We start from the raw sequence: 22,600 nt of genomic DNA, 5'->3' as shown, positions 1-22,600 counted from the left end.
AATTAGAGAAAAGATAACATGCTCAATTGAAATTAACTTATAAGCTTCTTATAGTTGTCCAAACAACAAGCTTCTAATAGCTTGTTGTTTTAAATGTTTTTTCTTAAACAGAGCAATAAAAGTAAAATTGAATCAATAAGCATACTTGAATAGAGTTTCTAAAATGTTAACAAAAAAACTATAGTGAAAAATTTGTAATTATTCATTTTTATTTTTAAACATATCACAACTATTACAATAAAAAATTTCAACAATATAAAAAACCAAAATAAAAAGTGGCACAGAAAAAAAATTCAACAAAATAAAGGTTCTGTTAAATAATCTAGCAATTCTCAACCTTTTCATAAGGACCACTTGATATCTTACCAAATAAATGGTGGACCACAAACACTAAAATAAATGAAAACCTGCATAGACTTAAAAACTGATTAAATGGGGAGAATATAAGAATGTATTTATTTATTTATAAGAGTATTAAAAGAAAAATATGGAACTTAAAATAATTTCGTAGCACTTCTTTTGATATATAATTAAGAAAAATAGTCTTATTGTAGTTTCAAAAGAATAGCTTAAGAAGAAAACATGATTCACAGGAAGTTCCATTATTCTTTCGAAAAATATTAAATAAAAAATGCAATTATTTATAAAGCATTTTCTACACATTAATAAGGCATATTAAAAATGCCAAACTTTGAATCAAGCTTTAAATTTAACCCTGCATTAGTCTTTTAATCTTGTTGGAATAAATTTTCAATATTTGGCTAAAAACAAGTCAATCTTAATAGATCAATGGAGCATCAAAATGTAATAAATTGTTACAGTGATTATTATGGATAGCACTAGCATGCCACAGGAAAATGTACCACAGAACATAAATGGTCCAACTACAGGCTGAAATTTATTTTAGCACAAAACTCTTGACATTTAAATTCGTTATTAGTTGAATACTGAATATATTAACTAAAATATCAGTAAAGCAAAAGTATAAAAATAAGGTTTGTGAATTTAATGAAATAGTTGATTGAACCCAACAACTCACCAACTTCTTTCCAAGGAACTGTACTAACTGGGCGATAACGTACAAGGTAATGGTCAATCACTGATTCATTAGGCGATATCCAAGTTAAAATCATTGTAGAGTTATTTGCCTTCACGATTTGAACATTTTGTGGAGGTTTGGGAGCTATAAGAATTAATTTTGAATAATTATATAATTTAATAATATATGTTATATACAATAATAATTAAGTAACATTATCATTAGAGTTACAGAGAATCATAATATAGCTTAAATTGCATACGAAAATTATCCTCATCGAAATTATACAAATTTCACAGCTATCATAAATCTTTTTTGTTTGGAAATATTAAAATTTTTTTGATCCTTGAGGAAACTACTAAATAAAGAATAATTAATAATAATTTTTATGTCTATAAAATTTTTGTAACGTTTGTTTTAAAAATGTGAATAAGTTATTTCTTTATAAGATTTATAAGTATAAATTATGAATAAGCAATTACCAACAGTTTGATAGTAAGAATGAGGTTCGCTCTCTAAATTATAACTTATGGCATAAACTTTAATTTCATAACTGGCTCCTGAATACAAGTTGTCAATTAATAACCAATTGTCTTTTGTAGTATTAGTCAAGACTTTTCCAGTATCATTTCTAACCCAAGTAACAGTATAAGAATCTTGTCTACTTGTAACGTCAGATTTCCATGATATATTCCAACCAAGTGCCACAGGTTCAAGCATTTCAATGACAGGCGAAGAAGGTCCTAAGAACAATAGACACAAGGATTAAAATATATAATTAAAAGAAAATCAATTAAATATTTGAAGATACAAGAAAAAAAAAAGATTACAAGGGTAATAAATAATTATTTATTAAGAATACAAAATTACATATTGTTTTGCATTAAAGTAGATGATATCAAATTGATTGACTAACAGTGGATAGAACTGTTAGTTTCTAAGTTATGTGTATAAGTAAAAAAATTTTCTTTACACAAATCTCCCATAATTTTTATAATCATAACTTTTAGATCTGCTGACTTGGGCTTGAACCTAGATAATTCAGATTAAAAATCTCATTGGAAATATTACTTTAATTGTTTAGATAGCAATATAAGACAAGTAAATAGGTGTAGACAGTAATTGAATTTTTCTTACGCATACCCATATAATTTCTAAACTATAGTTATTACTAGCTACTCGGGTTTGGTCTCATTTAAATCAGCGTAAAAAAATTTATTTCATTTGTTTACACAGCTTTTTATTAAGTTTTAATCTCTTGATCCTCACAATAAATTGAAGTTAGAGTCAAACCAAAACACTTAAAACAATTAAGAAGCTACCCCTTAATTATTTCCTTATTGAACTCTTTTAGGAATTGTCATATACATGGACGGATTTGAAAATTTGGCTTATCCTTACTTTGCTTAAACCCTTTTAGTTTTAAGAGTTAGCCTTCAAAATGGAGCCCTTTAAAATGCTACAGATGAAAGATTATAAAAAGCATGTAACATCATTTAGAATTAAGGTTCCAATTTTAAAAAAAAATTTGTAGTAATTCAACAACAGTCAATTGTAAAATATGCCATACTTGTAGCTTGATATACAGCAGCTGGTTCACTAGAAACGCCATCAGATAAAGCCACAACGCTAATTGAATAATTTCTTCCTGGTAATAAATCACTCAATTGATAATTAGTCTCATGAACAACTTGAGGAATTCCATCGCCATTGTAAGCTTCTAGTTCATGACTGCTAACCTAAGTATTTAATTAATATAAACTATTTAAAATTCTAATAAGACTACATTTATATTTAAAGAAAAATACTTATTTCAATCTTAAAGATATGAAAAGACTGAGCTTTTTACGTTTTGTATCAAAGAATCGAGTATCTTACATGCAAAACTTGCTAATAGAATCCTTGTTAATTACTTCGAATGATATTTTGTAACCAAAATAAATCCAAAAACCAATTTTTTTCCAAACATATAATCTTTTAAGGATTGATTATCACAAAATACTGTCACAAAAGCTTATTCAGAAAATTGGACACAAGTTTGGAATCCTTAATTGTGATGCCACAATTGGCATTACATATTTCCTAGCTTTTAAAATTTCTTTAATTTCTTAAACTTATTTTTTTAATCATTCTTAATTGAATTGTAATTAAATAAAATAAATTAGTTAGCTTTTATTAAAATTTATAAAAACCGAACATAAAATATTTTATTCTTTTCTTATCGATCAATGTAATGACTAACTTTCTATTTCAATACTAATATATACTCATTAATTTACTGCCGCACCTATTCAAAAACAAAAATCTATTTTTAACTCTTAATTCTTAATTTCTCACCACAAATATGTTTCAGTTACATGGTCATACTAATTGTCAGTCTTGTGGGCGATTCGCGATTGCCAAAGTATTTTCAAACCTAATATGGATTACGGGGAAAGCATTTTCAAACCTAATATGGATTATGGGGGGCTGGCTTTATTTGTGGCTATGTAATCTTTCGAAAATTCGTCAACCTTGGATTTCTTCCCCTTGCTTTAAACTGTCGGTCGGGAATAAATTCAGTCACTTTCAATTTTGAATTTGTGGCGACTGAGGGTGCCTTTTTGGGCCTACCAGTCCCAATCGTTGATTATCAATCTCAACTGAAAATTCTCGATGTAGAGAATATTATCTTGATCCTCGACCAATTTAGGGGATTTCTTTCTTTATTATTGTTATATTTTATATATATGGCCATTTTTAATCTACTAATATTTTCTTAATAAATCAAATTTTTACTTAAACGATTTTATTCATTTCTTTAAGAAAATTATCATTATATTACATCCAAATTAAAATGTATATGTAACAGCCAAAAGTCAATGATGATACTTCAACTACTAAAATATTAGTAATGGTTTTCATCCCATATTAATGTTAATTTTACCTTTCATAGCATTGTTCTATCCTGTGAACTACTTACATAAATCAAAAAATTTTTGTATGCATTATTTAAACTGCTTTCCAAAAAAAAAAAATAAATAAATAACATCTAAATTGAACTGTAAGAAATGTGTTTTATTAATGCTCAGTATAAAGCAACAAAGGAAAATTTACGTCAGCTGATGAATGATAAAAATAATTACTTTTATTCTAGGCCATAAATTGTTGAAGTTAAAAAGTGATACGCTTAGTAGGCATTCATCATACTCAAACTGAAAATGTTTTTTGCTTGTGATCCATTTTAAAAGAACATTATAAAAATAAATTAATACATTTTAATAAATAAATATATATTAAAAAATTATAAATATACAAAACAATTTTATAATTTTTTTATTAAACACAGAAAAGTGTTTAATTATATAGTTAAACATAGTATTCCAATCAAACTTAAACAAATTATTAAATTTAGTATTTCAATCAAACTTTAACTACATGGATAAATCTGTATCAATGAGTATGGAGTATCTCATTGTAGAATAAAGAGATAAATTAATGAGATACAACTCTTACCAAATAAGAATCTTGTAAACTACTATTATGGGGTTCCCACTGAATCAGAATTCCACCAGCTTCAATAGCAGTAGAATTTAGGTTGACAACAGGAAGAGGTCCTGAAAAATAGTTAGAAAAAACTATAACAGTAGATAGCTGAAAATACACAAACAATATTAAAGCATACACTTGAACTGAAATGGATACTGAAACAATCAAAATATTAAGATTAAACAACTAAAACATGAAGAAATTGTAAAGTTAAATTGAAATTATGAAATCCACAAAGATTTTTAATTTAATAACAGCTTTGATAGTTTAGAAGCATAAGACCAAAAAATTATAAGCCTGTTTATTGTTTACACTATTGCCATACTCAGAATTCTTGCCCTGGGCTAATACAGTGCACAATATTAAATTTTCATAAAAAGTGCACAAAGTTCAAAAATTTGTATGAATGTATGCAGTAAGTGTTTGAAAATATTGTTGCATAGCTATTTGATTTAAAATTAATTTTTATTGAAATTTACTTAAGGAATGCCTTCTGATTTTTAATGCTAAAAATAAATTATGAATAATATTTTTTCTTTTCAAAATTTTCATAAAAAATAAATTTCTTATGTTTATTTTTCAATGCACAGGCATGTCAACCTAAGTAGACACGCCAGTGAATTTTTCGTTTTTTGCCTTAGTTAATTAATATGTTTCTAAAAAAAAAACTGAAGAAAAACTATAATATCAATTAGTAAAATTTAAGAAATAAGAATCGGCCTGGATCTAAACATTTTATAAAGAAGGTGAATTCTTTTTACATATTATTGGCTAAGATATTTCATTTTCAAGAGGGTTACAAAAATAAATGTATGTTTGAGTGTTTAACAATATTTTATTGCTAAACACATAAGACTTCAGAAAATTTGCAGAAGAACTCTCCCATTTCATTTTTAGTAATTTTTGATTTCCAGCAGCTAACATTATCTCTAGTATTTTCATTTATTGTATAAAACAAAAATTGATGGCAGATTAAGTTTCATCTTTAATTACTTTATGTGCTCACTTTGACAATACTTTATAATACCTTAAGCTATGTTTGGATTGAAATGGCTCAAAATATTGTACAGTCAACAGTACAGTTACAGCAGCACTCTTATAGTAAATTATACAAGTAGCCTTATTTCTGAGTTGACTGAAAGAATAAAGAATTATCCTCTTCTAAGGGGAAAAATCATTTTTTTACAAATTTTTTTTCATTGAAAACACATTCAAAGGCAAATAAATCTCTTGTTTTAATACAGTATTTGTTTTAAATCAGCTTACTTATAAAAGCACATCCATCTGAGAACTTTTTAAGAGAAAAATATTAAAAGCAAACTTAACTGCCTTAACTTTTAGTAATCTCACATGAATCATAGTTCATACTTCAATCTTTCCCTCCAGAGATACGGTCCACTCCCAGTTATCCTTTGAAATAATTTTCATTCTAGGGACTTTAAATTTTCCATCAAATTATTTTTAATTTGGTAAGCTGAACTACATAATTTAGCAAGCCAAATTTTGAAGAAAAATTATGAAGGTATAAAGACACTTAAAGTTAAAACATACACAATTATTTTAACTTAAATTACGAATATTATATTAATATAAGCAAATAAAAATAAAATAAATACTTACTTGTTGTTATATTTACAGCAGCAGGCCAGCTAGCTACATTACCACTAACAGTTTTAACAATGACTTCATATGTTCTTCCAGGTTCCAAATTTTCATCAAACAGAGCAATTCTTTTTTCAGTTCGACCAATAGTTTGTCTCACACTGTTTCGTATACCCAATGCCACTTGATATCGATCAAACTCAGATAAAGTTTTAGGAGGAGACCACACAGCATGAAATGAATATGGAGTTAAAGTATTTTTACTAACAGTTACATTTGTGGGAGGCAAAGGAACTATAAAACAATGAAAATTAAACATTAGAAGCAATGTATTAGTAAAATACAATATAATGATTTAAGAACAAATTTACAAAATTATAGGTGAGTTATAATAGTAGTTAGTTAATTAGTAGTGGATAAAGCATCCAACTGCAAACCTAAAAGATCATTGGTTCAATCCCAGCAGGCAACTAGGAAACAACTCACGCATTCTCAGCGATTCGGTTACAGGTCCTTATGACTCAGGACATTCAAGTTTTCTAGTCCTTTGAACTAAACACAGGTCATTATTTAAAATAATATAAATTTATTATTTATATTCTTCAGTGACAACACTCTAACTTAATATTCTGGAGAACAAGCAGTCTGAGCTATAACCACAATAATTGTTTTAAATTTGCTTTCCCTCATTCTGTTTTTAGCAATATTTATGTTAGCTTGTTAGTAATAGATAGTATTGATCTTCTTTGTTTACATTTCTTTCTAGTTGAAAATTTTTTTATTTTATTTACTTATTTCTTCTAAAGTTTAATTCTGTCTATTGAAATATGCTAGTGTTTTATATTTCTTCTTGCAATGGAGAGCTACACTTTCCAGGGAACATGTCATAATTTATTTGCTACAAGTGGTATAGCTGCTATAGCTTCAAGAAATATCTCAGAGCAGTTTTATTAGACTTAGAACTAAGTTACTAATGAATAGAAATCTGGAAAGATCTGTACTAACATATACATTGAGACTGAATTTTACGAAGAAACCCTTACAATTTTTGAGTTCCTCTAAAATATTCTGGTTGAAATTCAAGTGAATGGGCCTTGGATGAGCAGCTTAACACAAAACTTTAAAAAAAAGTGTAATGTTGTTAAATTCACAAACAAGGAAAAAAAACCTAAATGAGCCGGATATGTAGATAAAATGTATGACTATAGTGGATGGAAAAGAATTTTTTGTGTGCTAAACCTATGGAAAAAAGATCCTGGATCCAGTGTTAAATTTCTAAAAATTGGAAACCAGTTTCTAATGGTCGATATGCTAGAAGAAAATTATAGGAGAGGTCCAAGCCCTGCCCTGACTCTAAGCCACCAAGGAAAGAATCACTCATTAATCAAATAGGATAATAGCAAATAATTATTATATAGATATTAGCAATAGTTTTTGCCAATTAGATAAAATCAGGCAAGAAATTAAACATAAAAATGGGTTAAAAATCAAAAGTTTAGAAATACATGCAAAAGTCAAATACAAGTCAGAGTTAAAACATTATAATGAGATGAAAATCAAGTAGGAATCCTGTGACTACTTAACTCTATGTGACAGAACTATTTTCAAATTACAGTACTAATCAATTAATCTAATAATTAATCAGTAATTTCGAGTGAATTATTTTTCAATTACATAGTTTAAATAAGTAAATTATTTAAATATGTATGCTCACAAAAAATAAATTTTTTATGCATTTGGTTTTGCGCATTAAAAACTAATATTTATTTTAATGTTTCAACTACAATACATACTATGCATTTAGTTGTTAAAATTTAAGAAAATGTTAAAGAATGAAACCAATGAAATTCTAAGAACCAATGAAATGTTTAGCTGTTAAATTAAAGACGCTCATGCATTTTGATGATTAGTACGTTTCACGCATATAATCAAAACAATGGAAAAAATTTAATTAAAATATCAAGCATTTCAAATTTTTTAGTACAATAAAAACATTGTTTACCTGTTCTATACTGTGCTTCTGTAGGTTCACTAATTTGATTGTAGCTGACTGTTTGTACTGATATGTTATAAGCTCTACCAGGAATGAGACCATAAAATGCAGCTTGAGCAGGACCAGGTGGTTCTCCTTCTTTATCAACAAAAAGAACAGATTGTACTGCATCTTCGGGAGATATGCTAACACGATATTTATCGAAAATGCCAGATGGATACGGAGGTTGCCACAAAACAAGCAAAGTCGTTTCATTTCTAAACCACACAATAAAACGGCCAGGTGTATTGGGTTCTGAAAATTTAAAAAAAAGAAGAAGAAAAATTGTTAAATCAGAGTTGAAATATTTGAAACCTTCTTCAAACATTTCTGTGCGCTTAGATGCAATTAAAATTTTTCAGTCTATATTAATGTAATAACTATTAATTATGTAAAAAAAACTTAATTTCAATTCTATACATGACAATACATTTATTATTACATAATAGTTGAAAAAATAAAAAATACTTTTAAAAAATATTGAAATTGTTTCATAATAAGTATTGAATTAGATATCAACACATATACAAACAATTGTTTACAAGAAGATTCATTAGTTAATGTTCATGAACTAGGAAATTATTATAAATAAGACATTAAATTTATTTGCTTTACTTTTAAACTTAGCTACATAAATGTTTTTTTGGAATTTATAATAATAATTAATTCATTTATATAAAGTATTAAATACTTTCGATATATTTTCTTTTCTTTTCATTACTTGATCAAATATATGCTCATAAATGCTTAAATGAGATTAATTAATTTTGAGAGAATTCAAATAATTATACATATATATAATTATTTAAATAATTTTATTGGACTTAACACTTGTTTTAACTTTAGGAACTTTTAACAAGAGTCAAAATTGATCAAATTTTTGAGAATCCAACTCCTCAGCTTTGTGTATTGCTTGATAAAAGCAAAAAAAAAAAATGTTTGATTAAAGAAAGAATATGCTAATTAAAGAAAAAATATGTCGATTACAGAAAAAAATATGTTGATTGAAGAAAAAGAAACATACTTGTTGTGAAATTTGATGAAATGAAGACTGATGATTCTTTTTCTTGATACAAAGTTGACAATTGTACTTCATATGATGCGCCAGCTGTTAAATCTTGAAGTGTAAAAGACAGGGAATCTTCAGGCAAGTCAAAATATCGTGGACTAGAGTCATCTTGGGATGAAAGAATTGCTAATTTGTACCCTGAAAAGCCTCCCTGAAGAGGAGGTTCCCACACTAAATCCACTATTTTTCCAGTTTGAACATCTACTGATAAATTGCTTGGTGGATCTGGTTCTAAATATAGAAAATACATATAAGGTTTTTATATTAAAATTTATAACTTAAAACAGAGATAGAAAGAAAAAAAATTTCCTGTGAAAGTAATAAGGAAGATACTTTTTAGTAAAAAAATGTAAGTAAATAATAAAGAAGTTACTAGTGTAATTTTAGCTTAATCAAATTAATATGCACTCCTTCGAATAAACATGCACTAAGTAAGAAAATTTAAATTTAAAATTTGACATCATGTTGCTGATAATTTGCAATAAAGAATGGGAGGAAAATTGAAAAATATTAAACTGGTAGAGACAAGACTTAAATTGTAGTTGCAAGAGAAATTTTAGTTTATCTTTTTTTATATAAATAAGCACTTTTTTCTTATTTAGCTTAAAATAATAAGTTGTAACAGCTTTGTTGCTTTCGAACTAAAAATCTTGTTCACTTTATGCTTTTATTTAAAATATTATGCTATGTTATCAAGCATAGTATTGTTCTACTAAAATGTGTTCAATCTTGTTGAAGGTACAGGAAATATGATAGTGCAACAGATTTATCTGTTACAAATTTTTTGTTACCATCACACACAAAGGCAAACACTAAATGAAAACAGACTGTTTAACGAATCCAGATTTACAGTTTATTAGTGATGCTATAATAGTCAATCATTATAAAATTTCTTTATTACAATGATAGTAAATAAATTTGTAATGCAATAAACAAATAAATTTGGCTCTAAATAACTCTCTAGTCTTGCATTATCTCATAATTTTGTGTCTCATTTTATAATAAAACATTTCCTTGAAATTATAAGATTCACTAATTTGATGCTTACTCTGCATACTAATAGTCCAAAATAAAAAAAATCTATAAAAAAAGAGATTGCAAACTAAAAAAAAAATTACTTTATAGGAAACATCTTCAATTTAATACGATGAATTTTTAACATATATATTTTTTATTTTACATTTTTTATCTAAAAATTATGAGTTACGCGTAAAAATTAAATTCTTGGATAAAAATTGTCAAAAAATTTTAACTTCATAAATTTGCTCTGAAAAATTAAATTATCGAATATTATGAGTTTATTTACCTATACACCACATTTCGTAATGTTTGAAGTAATTTGATTTATAAAATTATAGGATGTAAACTCAAATGTACTCTTCATTAAATTCACCATTAAATTTAGTAGAAGCGAGTTTTTGAAGGATTAAGATATTTGTCCAATATCCAACAAAAATACCTCAGAAGTATCCAGATATTATATACAATTGACATCGAACAAAAGCCCCTTAGATATCAATATCATGTGCTGGATATCATGGATATCTGTGATTAAGTCACATATATTTTTTAGATGTCTCAGGGATATACAGCAGATGTCATAATGTCCAAGTATCTGTTGGACATCATGCAGTTGCGACCCCTAGATTTTTGGTAGATATTTCATGGATATTTAGAATACTAAAATCTTGAAAATCTTTGTTAGATTTTGGAATATCCAGCTTTTTTGTCAAAGAGAAATCTCAAAGAGATTTTGGGGATATTTGTGGCTGTATGGGATAACGGGTTCTATCTGCAATCCTGGGAACAATAACATGTTTTCCAAACCTATGCTAAAGGACTTTTTTTTATTTTCCAGTTTCTGAGTAGTATAGTACACTTAGATTTGAAAACAAAATTAAAGCAGATAACAACTGAAATGTCATTATCTATAAGATAAAATACCAGCTTTTTAAGAAAAATTACTTCTTTTTGCTGGTTCTAATAAAATCAAAAAAGTGAATGCTTGTTCTACCCTTGATCCATCTAAAGTATGTGTAATCAATGTTTCTTAACGCCAGAATGAATACAGTTCCTTGTGAACTTCGTCACTTTAAATATGTAAAAAATTTTATGTTCTTGATAAATAAATCATCTGATTCAAATTATTTATTTTAGCTTAATGTAGACAACTTAAAATTTAATAAAAAGTTAATCCAATTTTAATCAACTCTCAGATCAAGAAGACAAAAACTCAAAATGACTTATCTAACGTGTGACATTCAATGGTTCAAGGTACAACATGAGGTTGCTCAAAGTACATCACCATGTTGTACCTCGGCACAGACCAATTTTTTTTATTTTCCTAAAAATACTTTTTCTGGTGTGTATAACCATAGTTGCCCACAAAAAAATTACATTGATAAACAAATATATATTATATTTCTCAAAATTGCTAAGTAACTTGAATTATTATATTTTGCACACAAAAATGAAAAGTTGAAATAGTTCTAAAATACAACACTCTCCCTCACATAAAATATCTTAAATTAGTTTGAAAATTGTCATAACATTATTTACCTGTAGCTATAACGGTAGTCCATGTTAAAACTTCAATCATAGATCGATTTGAATAATAAAGTTGAAATGCATATTCTGTACCAGGGATAACATCATCCACAATAATGCCATCTTTAACATCCAAAGGATGGAATGTTATATTTGGTGGAGGAAGCCCAACTGGAGGATGATAATCTAAACGTAATTCACCATCTTTTGAAGTAGCAACTTCTGGAGGCAGAGGCAGATCAACTTCAACACAATGAATCTACAAAATAAAATATAGAAAATGTCAATAAAGAAGTCTTATTTAAAGTAAAAAGCCAGATAGTGCAGTAGCTAAGTCACTGAACTATCATTGTGAAGGACCAGGGTTCAATCACAAGCCACAATCCATACAGCTTCAGAATGATGACCAGCTAAAATGCTTGCCACATTCTTGCTAGTTTTGAACTTGTGCAGATTTAACCTCCAAGAACAAATTTATTGTTGTGAGAGCATTCTACTTTACTTCATTAGAAGATGACTGTCCATAAATGATGTCACAATTTCTTTCAATATTTTGGACCTCCCACCCCCTTTGTCACAAAGCGTGACATTTCCCCACAACCACTTCACCAACAGTGTCACACTTCACTACCCCTTAGGAATAGGACAAATAAGGGCAGAATCTTTTAAACAGGACAATCAGGGCAAGTGTGAACCCGGCTTCTAATGTATTTAAAATAAAGTATAAAAGCTAGGGTGATTAAGACTAAGGATAATGGCTGAGAAGCAACCTGAAAACAAGTGTGCAGGTAAATTGGGGGGGGGGGGCGAAAGCGAAGAACTAGGCTAAGCAAAATAATATATTTAAATTAAAAATATAAAAGTTGGGGTATTGAATTACAATAAGGCAAAAAAGTTATCGAAGCATAAACAATTACGGATTCCCTCGTTTATTATTCTTACATTTTGTGCAAAAATTTTGCAATTATTTTTACTAATTCTTATTTATTAAATAAAGCAAATTAAAATCACTTTTCACACACACACACACAAAAAAACTCTTATCTACTATTTTTTTTGTTGGGGAAAAAGACAAAGCTATCATTGGAAGTTAACTAGTCAGCTCTTCAATTTGACCAGCTTGCTGTAGCGCTTAAAAGTTAACATTATTCAAGAATAATGTCTTAGAACTATACTAAGTATCGTTTGCCGCCTCAATGGCAATAAAAGATGAAATGGTACATAGAGAGAGCCAAAAAACACCAATTCTGCCACCTCAATTCATGTTAAGAGAATTAATTATTTTTCAGCATTATCTAAATCGGGTTTCATTAAATTAAACAATAAAAAAGTAAATAAAAAAACAGCCAAAAAACAGATAAAAGCGCAGTATTCAAACCAGTATCTAAGCACCATGTAACTGATTTAGAATTTGAGGAAATATCATTAAAAGTTCTAAAAATTAAAAAGTCGTTGGTTAGTAAATTTGGACACATGTCAGTTCAAAATGCGCGTTCAAAATGAGCGTGCTTGAAATGCGCGCGTAAAAAAATAGACACAGCTGGAAATGCGTGTTTAAGAAAATTACATAGATATGTAAAAAAAAAATGAACATAGAACTTGATTCCGTTTTTCAAATTTCTTTTATGAATATTGCTCTTTTTTTTAAGAATAAACTAATGAAACCAAATAAATTCGTAGCGTGACGTCGTCTTTTTGCATAAATCACTTGATATATTTCATTATATTGATCTGTTTTTGAAGAGACTTTAAAAGTCAGCAGTTATTTTTGTAATGTTGCCACGGGCGCTACAAATTTAGAATAGTGGTACTAAATTTACGTTGTAGGAATTTAGTTTTAAAATTCACTTAATCGTTTAGAGTTCTGAATACGAAGGCATCGCTTGAAATATTCGAACTGACCTTTTACCAAGCCATCCCGATCCCGAAGAACGTGACTTTGATCCATAATGATAATGTTTTTTTAAAAATGTAAGGAAAAGTAAGCACGAAATTTCTCGTTTAGTTGTTAAATTTGGATTGAACATTTAAAAAGGCAAATTTTTTGCTGCTTCCATTTTCTTAAACACGTATTTTGAGCTGTGTTCAATTTTGTAAACACGTATTTTTAGCTGTGTCCATTTCGTAAACACGCATTTTGAGCTGTATTCATTTCTTTAAACAAACATTTCGAGTTGTGTCGATCTTCATAAACACGCATTTAGAGTTGTGTCTATTTCCCTACACACGAATTTTGAGTTGTGTCCATTCTCGTAAATACGCATTTCGAGCTGTGTTCATTTTCGTCAGCAATCATTTTGAGCTACGGTCCTTTCCGCAAATACGCATATCGAGCAGTGTCAGTTTTTTTAAACGCACATTTTAAGCAGTGTCCATATTCGCAAACACGGATTTCGAGCTGTGTCCAGATTTTAAATATCAACTAACTTTTCCCAAGTCTAATAAAACGACGCCGATTTTCAAAGAAATAATGTTGTTAAACAGGGTTCCCACTCTTTTAACAAAGCAAAAATTAAGCACTTTTAAGGACTTTTTTTGAAAAATTAAGGACCTTAAAAATAGTATAAGTATTTATCATCGAATAAATATATACCAAAAGTGACAGTGCTTATTATTTTTGAAAACCTGGGACAGGTTTTTTTAAAACATTTTCAGATTGTTAAGGATTAACGACATCTATGAAATATCCTATCTATGATAAATATTCCCTTATGCCAAAAAAAAAAATTTCTATTAACAAAATTTTTCATTTAAAAGGGGTATATATTAAAAAAATGAATACTAAGAGGTTGAATTAGAGTTATGCATAAGAGAAGTCCTATTTCAAGTAAAAACGGGTCATACTAATATCTAATCACCTGAAATCATTCCACTTTTTTTCAATTAGATTTAACTTAATATATATATCTTTTTAAATTCATTGCTATAAATATTTTTAAGAAAATTTTTATACAAAAAAAATAAAATTATTTTTAAAATTTATAATTTTCAAATATGTATGTTTTTTTATTAGTTCTCGGGGGAAACATATAAATGAATGGGTCTAAAATGATTTTTCAAAGGTATCAACACATTCCTATATTAATCGATAGAAAATTGGTAAGCTTACTTAATTAACAAATATTGATAAATTATTTTTTTTCATTATCATTTATAGATATTTACTTGTAATATTTCTTTATCATCCACTATCATTCTTAATATTATTCTCTACTATTAGAATAATTTGATATTTTATTTTTATCGCGAATTAATAGTTTTAAAAAAATGTATTCAAAACTTTATAAAAAACATATTGAAAACAGTATGTAACCATTTCAAAATCAACAGCAAATGTGTTATATTTACTTTTATGATGAGCTTTACAATTATTTCCAGCCAAAACTGATATTAGGAATTAACTTTACATAATATTAGGAATACTAAACAATCTGACGAAAAATATATACTAATTTTAAAGCAACCAAAAATTAAATAGAAATTTAAAAAACAGCATATTAAGTTACAATGTTAACTGAGAAAAATGATTATTAAAATCTAAGTTTGAATTTTATTCTAATCGACATTAATATCAAAAAGTCTTTAATTATCGACAATCTTTTAATTGAATAGATTTACATTTTTATGTAACAATCTGCTTATCCTTAAGAAATTAACTAAACTAACAATCTAACTAAACTAACTAAGAAATTAACAATCCAAAACTTTAAAAAAAATTTACATTGCAGCACAAGTTATAAATAGTTACCAAACATTTAACTATCTTGTTAGGAGCAAATCATGCACTCTTATTTAGTATTCAGGAATAAAAATGTAAAATATTTGTGAAAAAACTTGGTTTTCACCAAAACCCCAAGAAATCTCAGGTTTTTGATGTAAAATATAGGTGGGATGGGATTTTTCAAACCCTGTTTATTACAGATCTGTTTAATTTCCAGTACAATCATGAATTTTAAAAATTTTTACTGCTTCTTATTAATTTACAGTTACTTATTTATTACACACTGAAATATTATGAAAATTTATTTAATTCTTAAAAGAATTTTTGAAATAGTTTTCGTTATGGATACAAGTTCAAAATTTTTTCTGATATTTTGATTCTTAGGGTTTTACTTTGCTCCTATGAGCAAATGCATTACCAGTAAAACTGAATTTTTTGAATTCAGTCAATTTTGAAGGTCAGTGTGGGTTTTCCACTTCAGTACCTTAGAATTCCCCCCCCCCCAAAAAAAGCACTATCTCTTCCATGTGCAGTATTCCCCTTGTCCACAGTCTATTCTTTTTTTTTAGAATGTCACTCTTCTCATAGAGTATCATTCTAGGCAAAAGGCAGTATAAATTAATGAAAGAACCAATGCATTAATAAAAGGACATGCTTTCTTCTTGACTGCAGCTCTCTCACACACATCCCTTCTTGTCTCTCTAAAATGCTTTACTCTCGGTGCATGATCTAATTCTAGGTGATAAAAGAACGACTATATGGTTTAAAACATGGTACTGAAAAATTGTTCTAATCAACTATAGTCATGCGGAAAAATTAAGCACCTTTAAAAACCTTCTACCAAAATTAAGTACTTTTAAGGGCCCTTATTTTCCAAAATAAAAGTTAAGCAGTTTTTAAGGACTTTTAAGGACCGCGGGAACCCTGTCAAATGATAATAAGTTTATTAAAAATAAAATAGAATTAAAATAAAAACTTCAAGAAAACGATAATTAAAACTTAACCTGAAGTCCAAGGTGGCGAGAAAAGAAATAATTTCAGAATATCTTTTCTTTATAAGACTAACATACAGATTTAAGTATTAAATATAAAACGAGTAAATAAGCGCATTACAAAAGAACAATAGAATGTTTACGATTCATTTAGTTGAGTCAAGTCAATGATGCATAGAATTTCATTTATTTCTTTAAATCCTACAAAACATGAAAAATTGCGAGCATTTTTGCGTGACATAGAAATGTTTCAAAGAACTATAAATTCAAACTGTCAGCAATTAATTTTGACGTTTAATTCTGACGAAGGATTCAAACGTTAATATGTATCCTCAAAAAAAAAAAAAAAAAGATTCAAAAATTTACTGTTATTTTCAAAGAAAAATATAACTAAAATTATGTTGTTTAGGTTGCAACAATTTATTTTATTTTAAGAGGCCTCTTCCCTTGCCATCTTGAATTTTAAGTTAAATTTTTGATTTTTGCTTATTCAATTTTTTTTTTTTGTTGTTTCCAATAAATATTTGTTAATACTCTATTATTCAACAAAGAGGGTTCAAAATAAAGACTTATGAAATTAAGAAAAATAGCACTGAATAACTTAAGAATTTTTTTTCTCAAATAGTAAAGAAATATATAATTACAGAGATACAAACTTTTTAAACTAGCTATTAGAAGTATACAGAAATATATATTTAGTTACCGTTTATAAAATTCAAAGTACTTAATTCTAAGTACTTATAAAATATTAAGAAAACTATGCATAACTTACCATTATAAATAAAGTAACACATTATATAAAGGCACTAAAAAAAACACTACCACCATGAAATTTTATACTTCATTATAAAATTAAATAAATTACTTGGAATCGGGATATTTTTTGGATAAATTAGAACTTCTGCATTTAAACCTTTGCTCACAGCATTTTAGAATTGTGTTCTTTTCTATAAGGAGATCTTGTTGGAAGGGGGAAAGATCATTTACATTTATTGTTTTTAGAATTGAAGGAGTAAATCTTTCACAACTCTTGGTAGTTAAGGGAAAAAAGTACTTTTAATGGATCATAAACAGAAATTTTCATAAATCGTAATTTGTATTACTCAACCGTAATCTTGATTATAAATCGTAATAGGTGGCACCTCTGAAATTATGTGTTTAATAATTTTGGATAAATAATTCAATACATTACATTTGTATGCGTTTAACCATTTCAAAATTCATTTTTATTGTTATTTAAACTAACAATAACTTATTTAAATGATGTAACAAAAAACGTAAATTACGCTGGAAAAAGATATTAATGAAAAATATAAAAACAAACAAATGTATAATACTGAGTCATAGTAGCTCAGGGGATAGAGCTCCCTCAGGTAACCAGAGTTTGAATCCCAGCAATGGCTGGTCGATATGGGCTGGTATTCCAAACAAACGACGCCTTCCCCGAGTGACGCCTTCTCCTGACGTCACACCGTCCACTGTTTTGAATTTCGGTATTCTGTACGTTGATTTCAGTGGAGTAGTCTCGTGGACTACATGAGTAGAGTAGGGGTGAAGCTTCTTCCGTGCTATCAGCCAATAAAAATGCTCGGAGCATTCTGATGCAATTCGCGCGCGACAAGTTGTTGAAAAAGGCATTTTGGTTCAGTATTTATTTGAGATTAAATATTGCCTTTTAAGATTTATTTGAGATTAAATATTGTAAAACTTTACTTTTATTTTATTGCACTAATACTTGATATTTACATTTATTAAATAAATTTTATATACCTCTCCGAAATGATAAGTTTTTTTTTTTTTGTTATTTTTGATACTAATAAACATTGACTAATTAGATAAATTTTATTTACAAGTCTGATAATTAAAAATCTAATATGTACTATTATTATTAGTATATGTTATTGAGTTGCAATCAGATCTTTGGTTTGTTTATTCCAATAGCGATTAAGAAACCAAACTTTGTTTCTCAGAATTATATCACAAGAGTACATCGTATTGGCATATCACATGTATGCTATTTTTATTTTATTTTTTTTAAAGAAATAAACTTTTAATTGCATTTAATATTATGTGGATAGTAGAAAAAAGATCCAGGAAAAAATTAAAATATCAGAATTTTCAAATGTAAACAGCATTCTTGCTACTAACTTCTAACCACTTTATATTGCTAAACAGATGGTTTTCACTTTGCCTTTTGAAAATTACGAATTTTCTTAATTATGATTTAATAGAGGTGAGTGCAGGCTTTTTTTTTTTATTTAAGAAGGTAATATTTATATCACTTCATTTGTGTTGATAATAAAAGAAAGTATAATTTGCAATTTAAATTCTATTTTCAATTAAGCTTTCTGTTTTATGCTTCATTATTCTTATACGAGTGAAATTTGATAAATACCAATCAAATGATGAAAAGATAAACATTACAGTTCATCATATGGACCTCCTTGTTACATGGAAAAAATTTTGAACTCTCTTTAACAAAACTTTTATAAAATTTTAGCTATAAGAAAAAATTCACTTTGAGAGGTTCGAAATATTTAGTTATTAATTTTTCAAGCAATTTATGTACTTCATATTGCAATTACCATGTTCAGCAATATTAGTTTTATGTTAAAAAAGATTTTTCAAAGATTTTAAGTATAGTGATTTACAGTATAGTTTCATAGTTATAAAATACTTTATTATTCACTTAAGTATTTGTTTATATCCCATTTTAAGTTTTTATGCAATATTAGAACCACTGTATATTTGATTTGAATCTAAAATTTGACAAAAGTATATAGAAAAATTAAATTCAATTATTATTATTTTTTTTAAAACAGAAATATGCTCATGATATTGAAAATAAATTAAGTTTAACTTATGTTTCTACTGAAATCACGTTTCCTCGCCTTGCTTCTTTTTCCAAGTCCTCTGTTAGTTCCACGCATAAATACTGAACAAGATTTTCCGTTAATCGAAAAAAATCATAGAATACATCATCATGAAGACTAAAAGCATATTTTCTGTTTCTATACATCGGTCTCCTCCGTGGACTTAGCCGTGTAAAATAATTACTAACCATGCGCTCGCCATTACTCTACTGAAAATACAAGTGGTTTTCGCGTCGACCGAAAAGAACGCTCAAGATCCACTAAAACTTGCTTGGAATACCAAAAACCGAGCAATGGGCGGGGAAAGTAGAATATCAGGTAAAGCGCCCCCTGGTGCGGCTTCCAAAAACTCAAATCGACGGTCGACTCGAGCTCAGAATACCACCCCAGGCTCGTATCGACCCCAGTGCTGACGTAAAATATCCTAAGTGGTAGACGGATCATGGGTTAGAGTCATCTTGACGTCAGGCTAACAGTGAAAGATTTTCCTCTCCATGTAACGCTAAAACAGGTTAGTTCCATCAAAAAGTTCTCCATGAAGGCTCCCAATATTTGATCAAAGAATTACCTTTTTTTATCTGGAATGGTTTCAAAACTACAAGGCTACGGAGTTAAACATTGGTAGCCGTAAATTCAAAATTGGGTCCGCTGTTCAACGACGGTTATAAAAAAAAAGGTTAATACTGAGCTGCGGTGGTTCAGGAGATAAGGAGTTCGCCTCCCAAAGAAGTGAAATGGGTTCGAATCCCAGCGGTGGCTCCGGGGATAGAGCGTTCACCTCCAAATTAGGTGAATCGGGTTCTAATCCCAGCGTAGGTGGTTGAAATGAATTCTGCTCCCGGCTTGTACTGACGTGAAATATCCTCAGGGGTAGACAAATCATGTGCCGCCGGGTAACCATGGGAGGTTTCCCTCTCCCCGTAAAGCCAAAACGGGTCAAAAAGTCCATCACGAAGGTTTGAATGCTTGATTCCGGAGTTGAAAACTGGTAAACTCAGAATTTGGTCGGTTGTTCAACGCCGGTTATAAAATAACTGCCTCTTAATGATTATTATTTTAAAAAAGTATTCGCTGTGTCAATTTTTATAAACACGCTTTTTTTCGCTGTGATCATTTTCGAAAACACGCATTTCGAGTTGTGTCCAGATTTAAAAACTCATCGACGACAGACACTGCTCAAGTGAACTCGTCTTGAAGATCAAGGAAAAAATTCTCCACAAGCCTGGTCATAACAATACTAAAATTATTTTCCTCATTAGAAAAACGCATCAGTGGCACAAGGCAGATGCGAGTTGAAAAAAGGTCTTTGCATCTATTATATTTATATACACAGTCTTGATGCGGTCTCGTTGAAGGAAATCACGAGGCTGATTGAACGATACAAGTTGTGATTCAAAAACGGATTCTGAACAGGATCTCACGATAGATCACGCGATTTACTCCCCAATTATGTGACGGGGACAATATCTTTAAATCTGAAAGATTATAGAAAATGTGAAACCAGTTTAAACATTTTACTTAACCTAATTATGGAGGTGATATTTGTGTAGTGAAGAAACTAAAAATCATTTTCAACTATATACAATAATTTTTAACAATTTTTGCAAATTTGCCAAAAGAAATTGAGTCATTACCATTTTATCGTGATCTCTAAAAATTTTTAAATAAAATCTGAAGGTTTTTCGTTAATTTTGAAGGATATATGAGCTAATTTTTTATGTATACTTATAATGTTAAAAAAAGAAAAGAAAAAAGAAGTTGTTTTGTCCATTACGTGGGATTAATGTGGAAAAGCCAAAAAACTGATTATTCAACCAATTGTTATTTATCAAAAAAGTAAATTAAATCAAAATAAAGCTAAATATAAATTCAATCTGAAGTAAATAATCGTATATTGTTTATTATAATTATTTTTAAAGTCAAATAAAAAATAATTTATAATTACAAAATTCAATTCTGTAAAAATCAGTTTCAAAGACAAGCTACATTAGACGTTTAATATTCAATTAGAAGACTACTTTTATGGATTTTTATTTCGTAAACATATCAGCCGAGACTCACAACTATAACTAAAAACTTACTATAAAAAATAATAAAATTCAAAAAGAAATCAACATTTAAAAAAAAAAAACTTCTTGAAATTTTCTTCAATACAAGAATTAATCGACAGGTGGAAAAAATTATTAAATATTTAATAAAATCAATTTTGGTATAAGTGAGACTCTTGGATCCAATTAGCCTTTAAACACTGAAAAATAAAGAAAATTATAACTTTCAAATTTCTTGACATAAAATGATCAATTCGAGCTTCAACCGAGCATTTTATTTTAAAGGCCTCCCGTAGTAAAATTAGGACAGTATATTATTAAAAACGTTGAAATTTATTTCAGTTAACAGAGGTATTCGGATGAAAGAGATTCGTATAATCGAGATTCTATTGTCTATCATAACAGACCTTTAGATAAATGATTTAGTTATTCTCCTGAAGAAATGAAACGGCCTTAACCTACGAGAGAACCCAATCATAAATAGCAAATGTTTCGACTCCAAATAAATAAACAAAGGTACCTTTGTATTCACCAATATCTAAGGAAGTATTTTTTATGAGTTTCTACCCAGAAAATCGGTCTAGCGTGTGAGCGGATTAACCCACTTTTTTGTCATTCACTAATTACACAACAAGCCTCAATAATGAATTAAAGAAAGATTAAAAAGAGAAAAACCCAAACAAAAGTTCTTATGACCTTTAGTATAAGGTTTGTACTGGATGGCATTATTGCATCTAGAGTTTAACTACTAATGACAAAGCAGAAAAGAATTTAGATTTTATATCATTAACAGAATTTTTAATAATTCATTCATTTATTTTAGAGTACTGAGAGTATACTTCCATGTTTTTTACACTGAGGAATTAAATTTCTATCCTTGGCGGAATTGAATAAACTTTTAGTTTTTATATTATTTAAAAAATAGGAATTATTTAAATATGATAATTTTTTTAATAACTATCTTAAAAAAATAACTTAATTCGTTTAAAAAACGTTTTAATATTTCATATTTCTTTTTAAACAAAAGTTTCTTCTATTTATTCCACTTATGTTGGAAGAAACCTATTTCTTCTGGGGCGGAATTTTCCCATGGAGGTAGAAATAGAGAGATATAGTAATACCTCAATGATTTTTCCACTAAGGAAGTAA

At 28.2% G+C, this 22,600-nt stretch overlaps 1 protein-coding gene across 3 annotated transcripts in view; it reads right to left on the bottom strand.

Annotated features, from left to right (window-relative positions):
• Positions 1-22,600, bottom strand: part of LOC107456878 (tyrosine-protein phosphatase 10D) — a 94,370-nt gene that overhangs the window by 31,266 nt on the left and 40,504 nt on the right. For 2 of the 3 annotated variants that reach the window (XR_011638411.2, XM_016074848.5), the window contains exons 3-10: positions 11,830-12,076; positions 9,226-9,501; positions 8,172-8,456; positions 6,188-6,463; positions 4,535-4,635; positions 2,610-2,778; positions 1,522-1,782; positions 1,040-1,183 (exon numbers count right to left, since the gene is read on the bottom strand). Coding sequence is in view for 2 of the 3 variants with exons in the window: in XM_016074848.5 (XP_015930334.3) it covers positions 1,040-1,183; positions 1,522-1,782; positions 2,610-2,778; positions 4,535-4,635; positions 6,188-6,463; positions 8,172-8,456; positions 9,226-9,501; positions 11,830-12,076 (1,759 nt within the window). In the remaining variant the exon portion in view is untranslated. Of the gene's footprint in view, positions 1-1,039; positions 1,184-1,521; positions 1,783-2,609; positions 2,779-4,534; positions 4,636-6,187; positions 6,464-8,171; positions 8,457-9,225; positions 9,502-11,829; positions 12,077-17,867; positions 18,011-22,600 lie in introns of those variants that run through there. The other variant, XM_087155691.1, reaches the window with a different exon arrangement.

This window comes from Parasteatoda tepidariorum, chromosome 12, assembly GCF_982258835.1.
Source record: "Parasteatoda tepidariorum strain Cologne lab strain chromosome 12, Ptep-v5.0, whole genome shotgun sequence".
Taxonomy (NCBI): Eukaryota; Metazoa; Arthropoda; class Arachnida; order Araneae; family Theridiidae; genus Parasteatoda; species Parasteatoda tepidariorum.
Note: the sequence above shows the minus strand (reverse complement) of the source record. Positions and strands in the feature narration are given on the sequence as shown.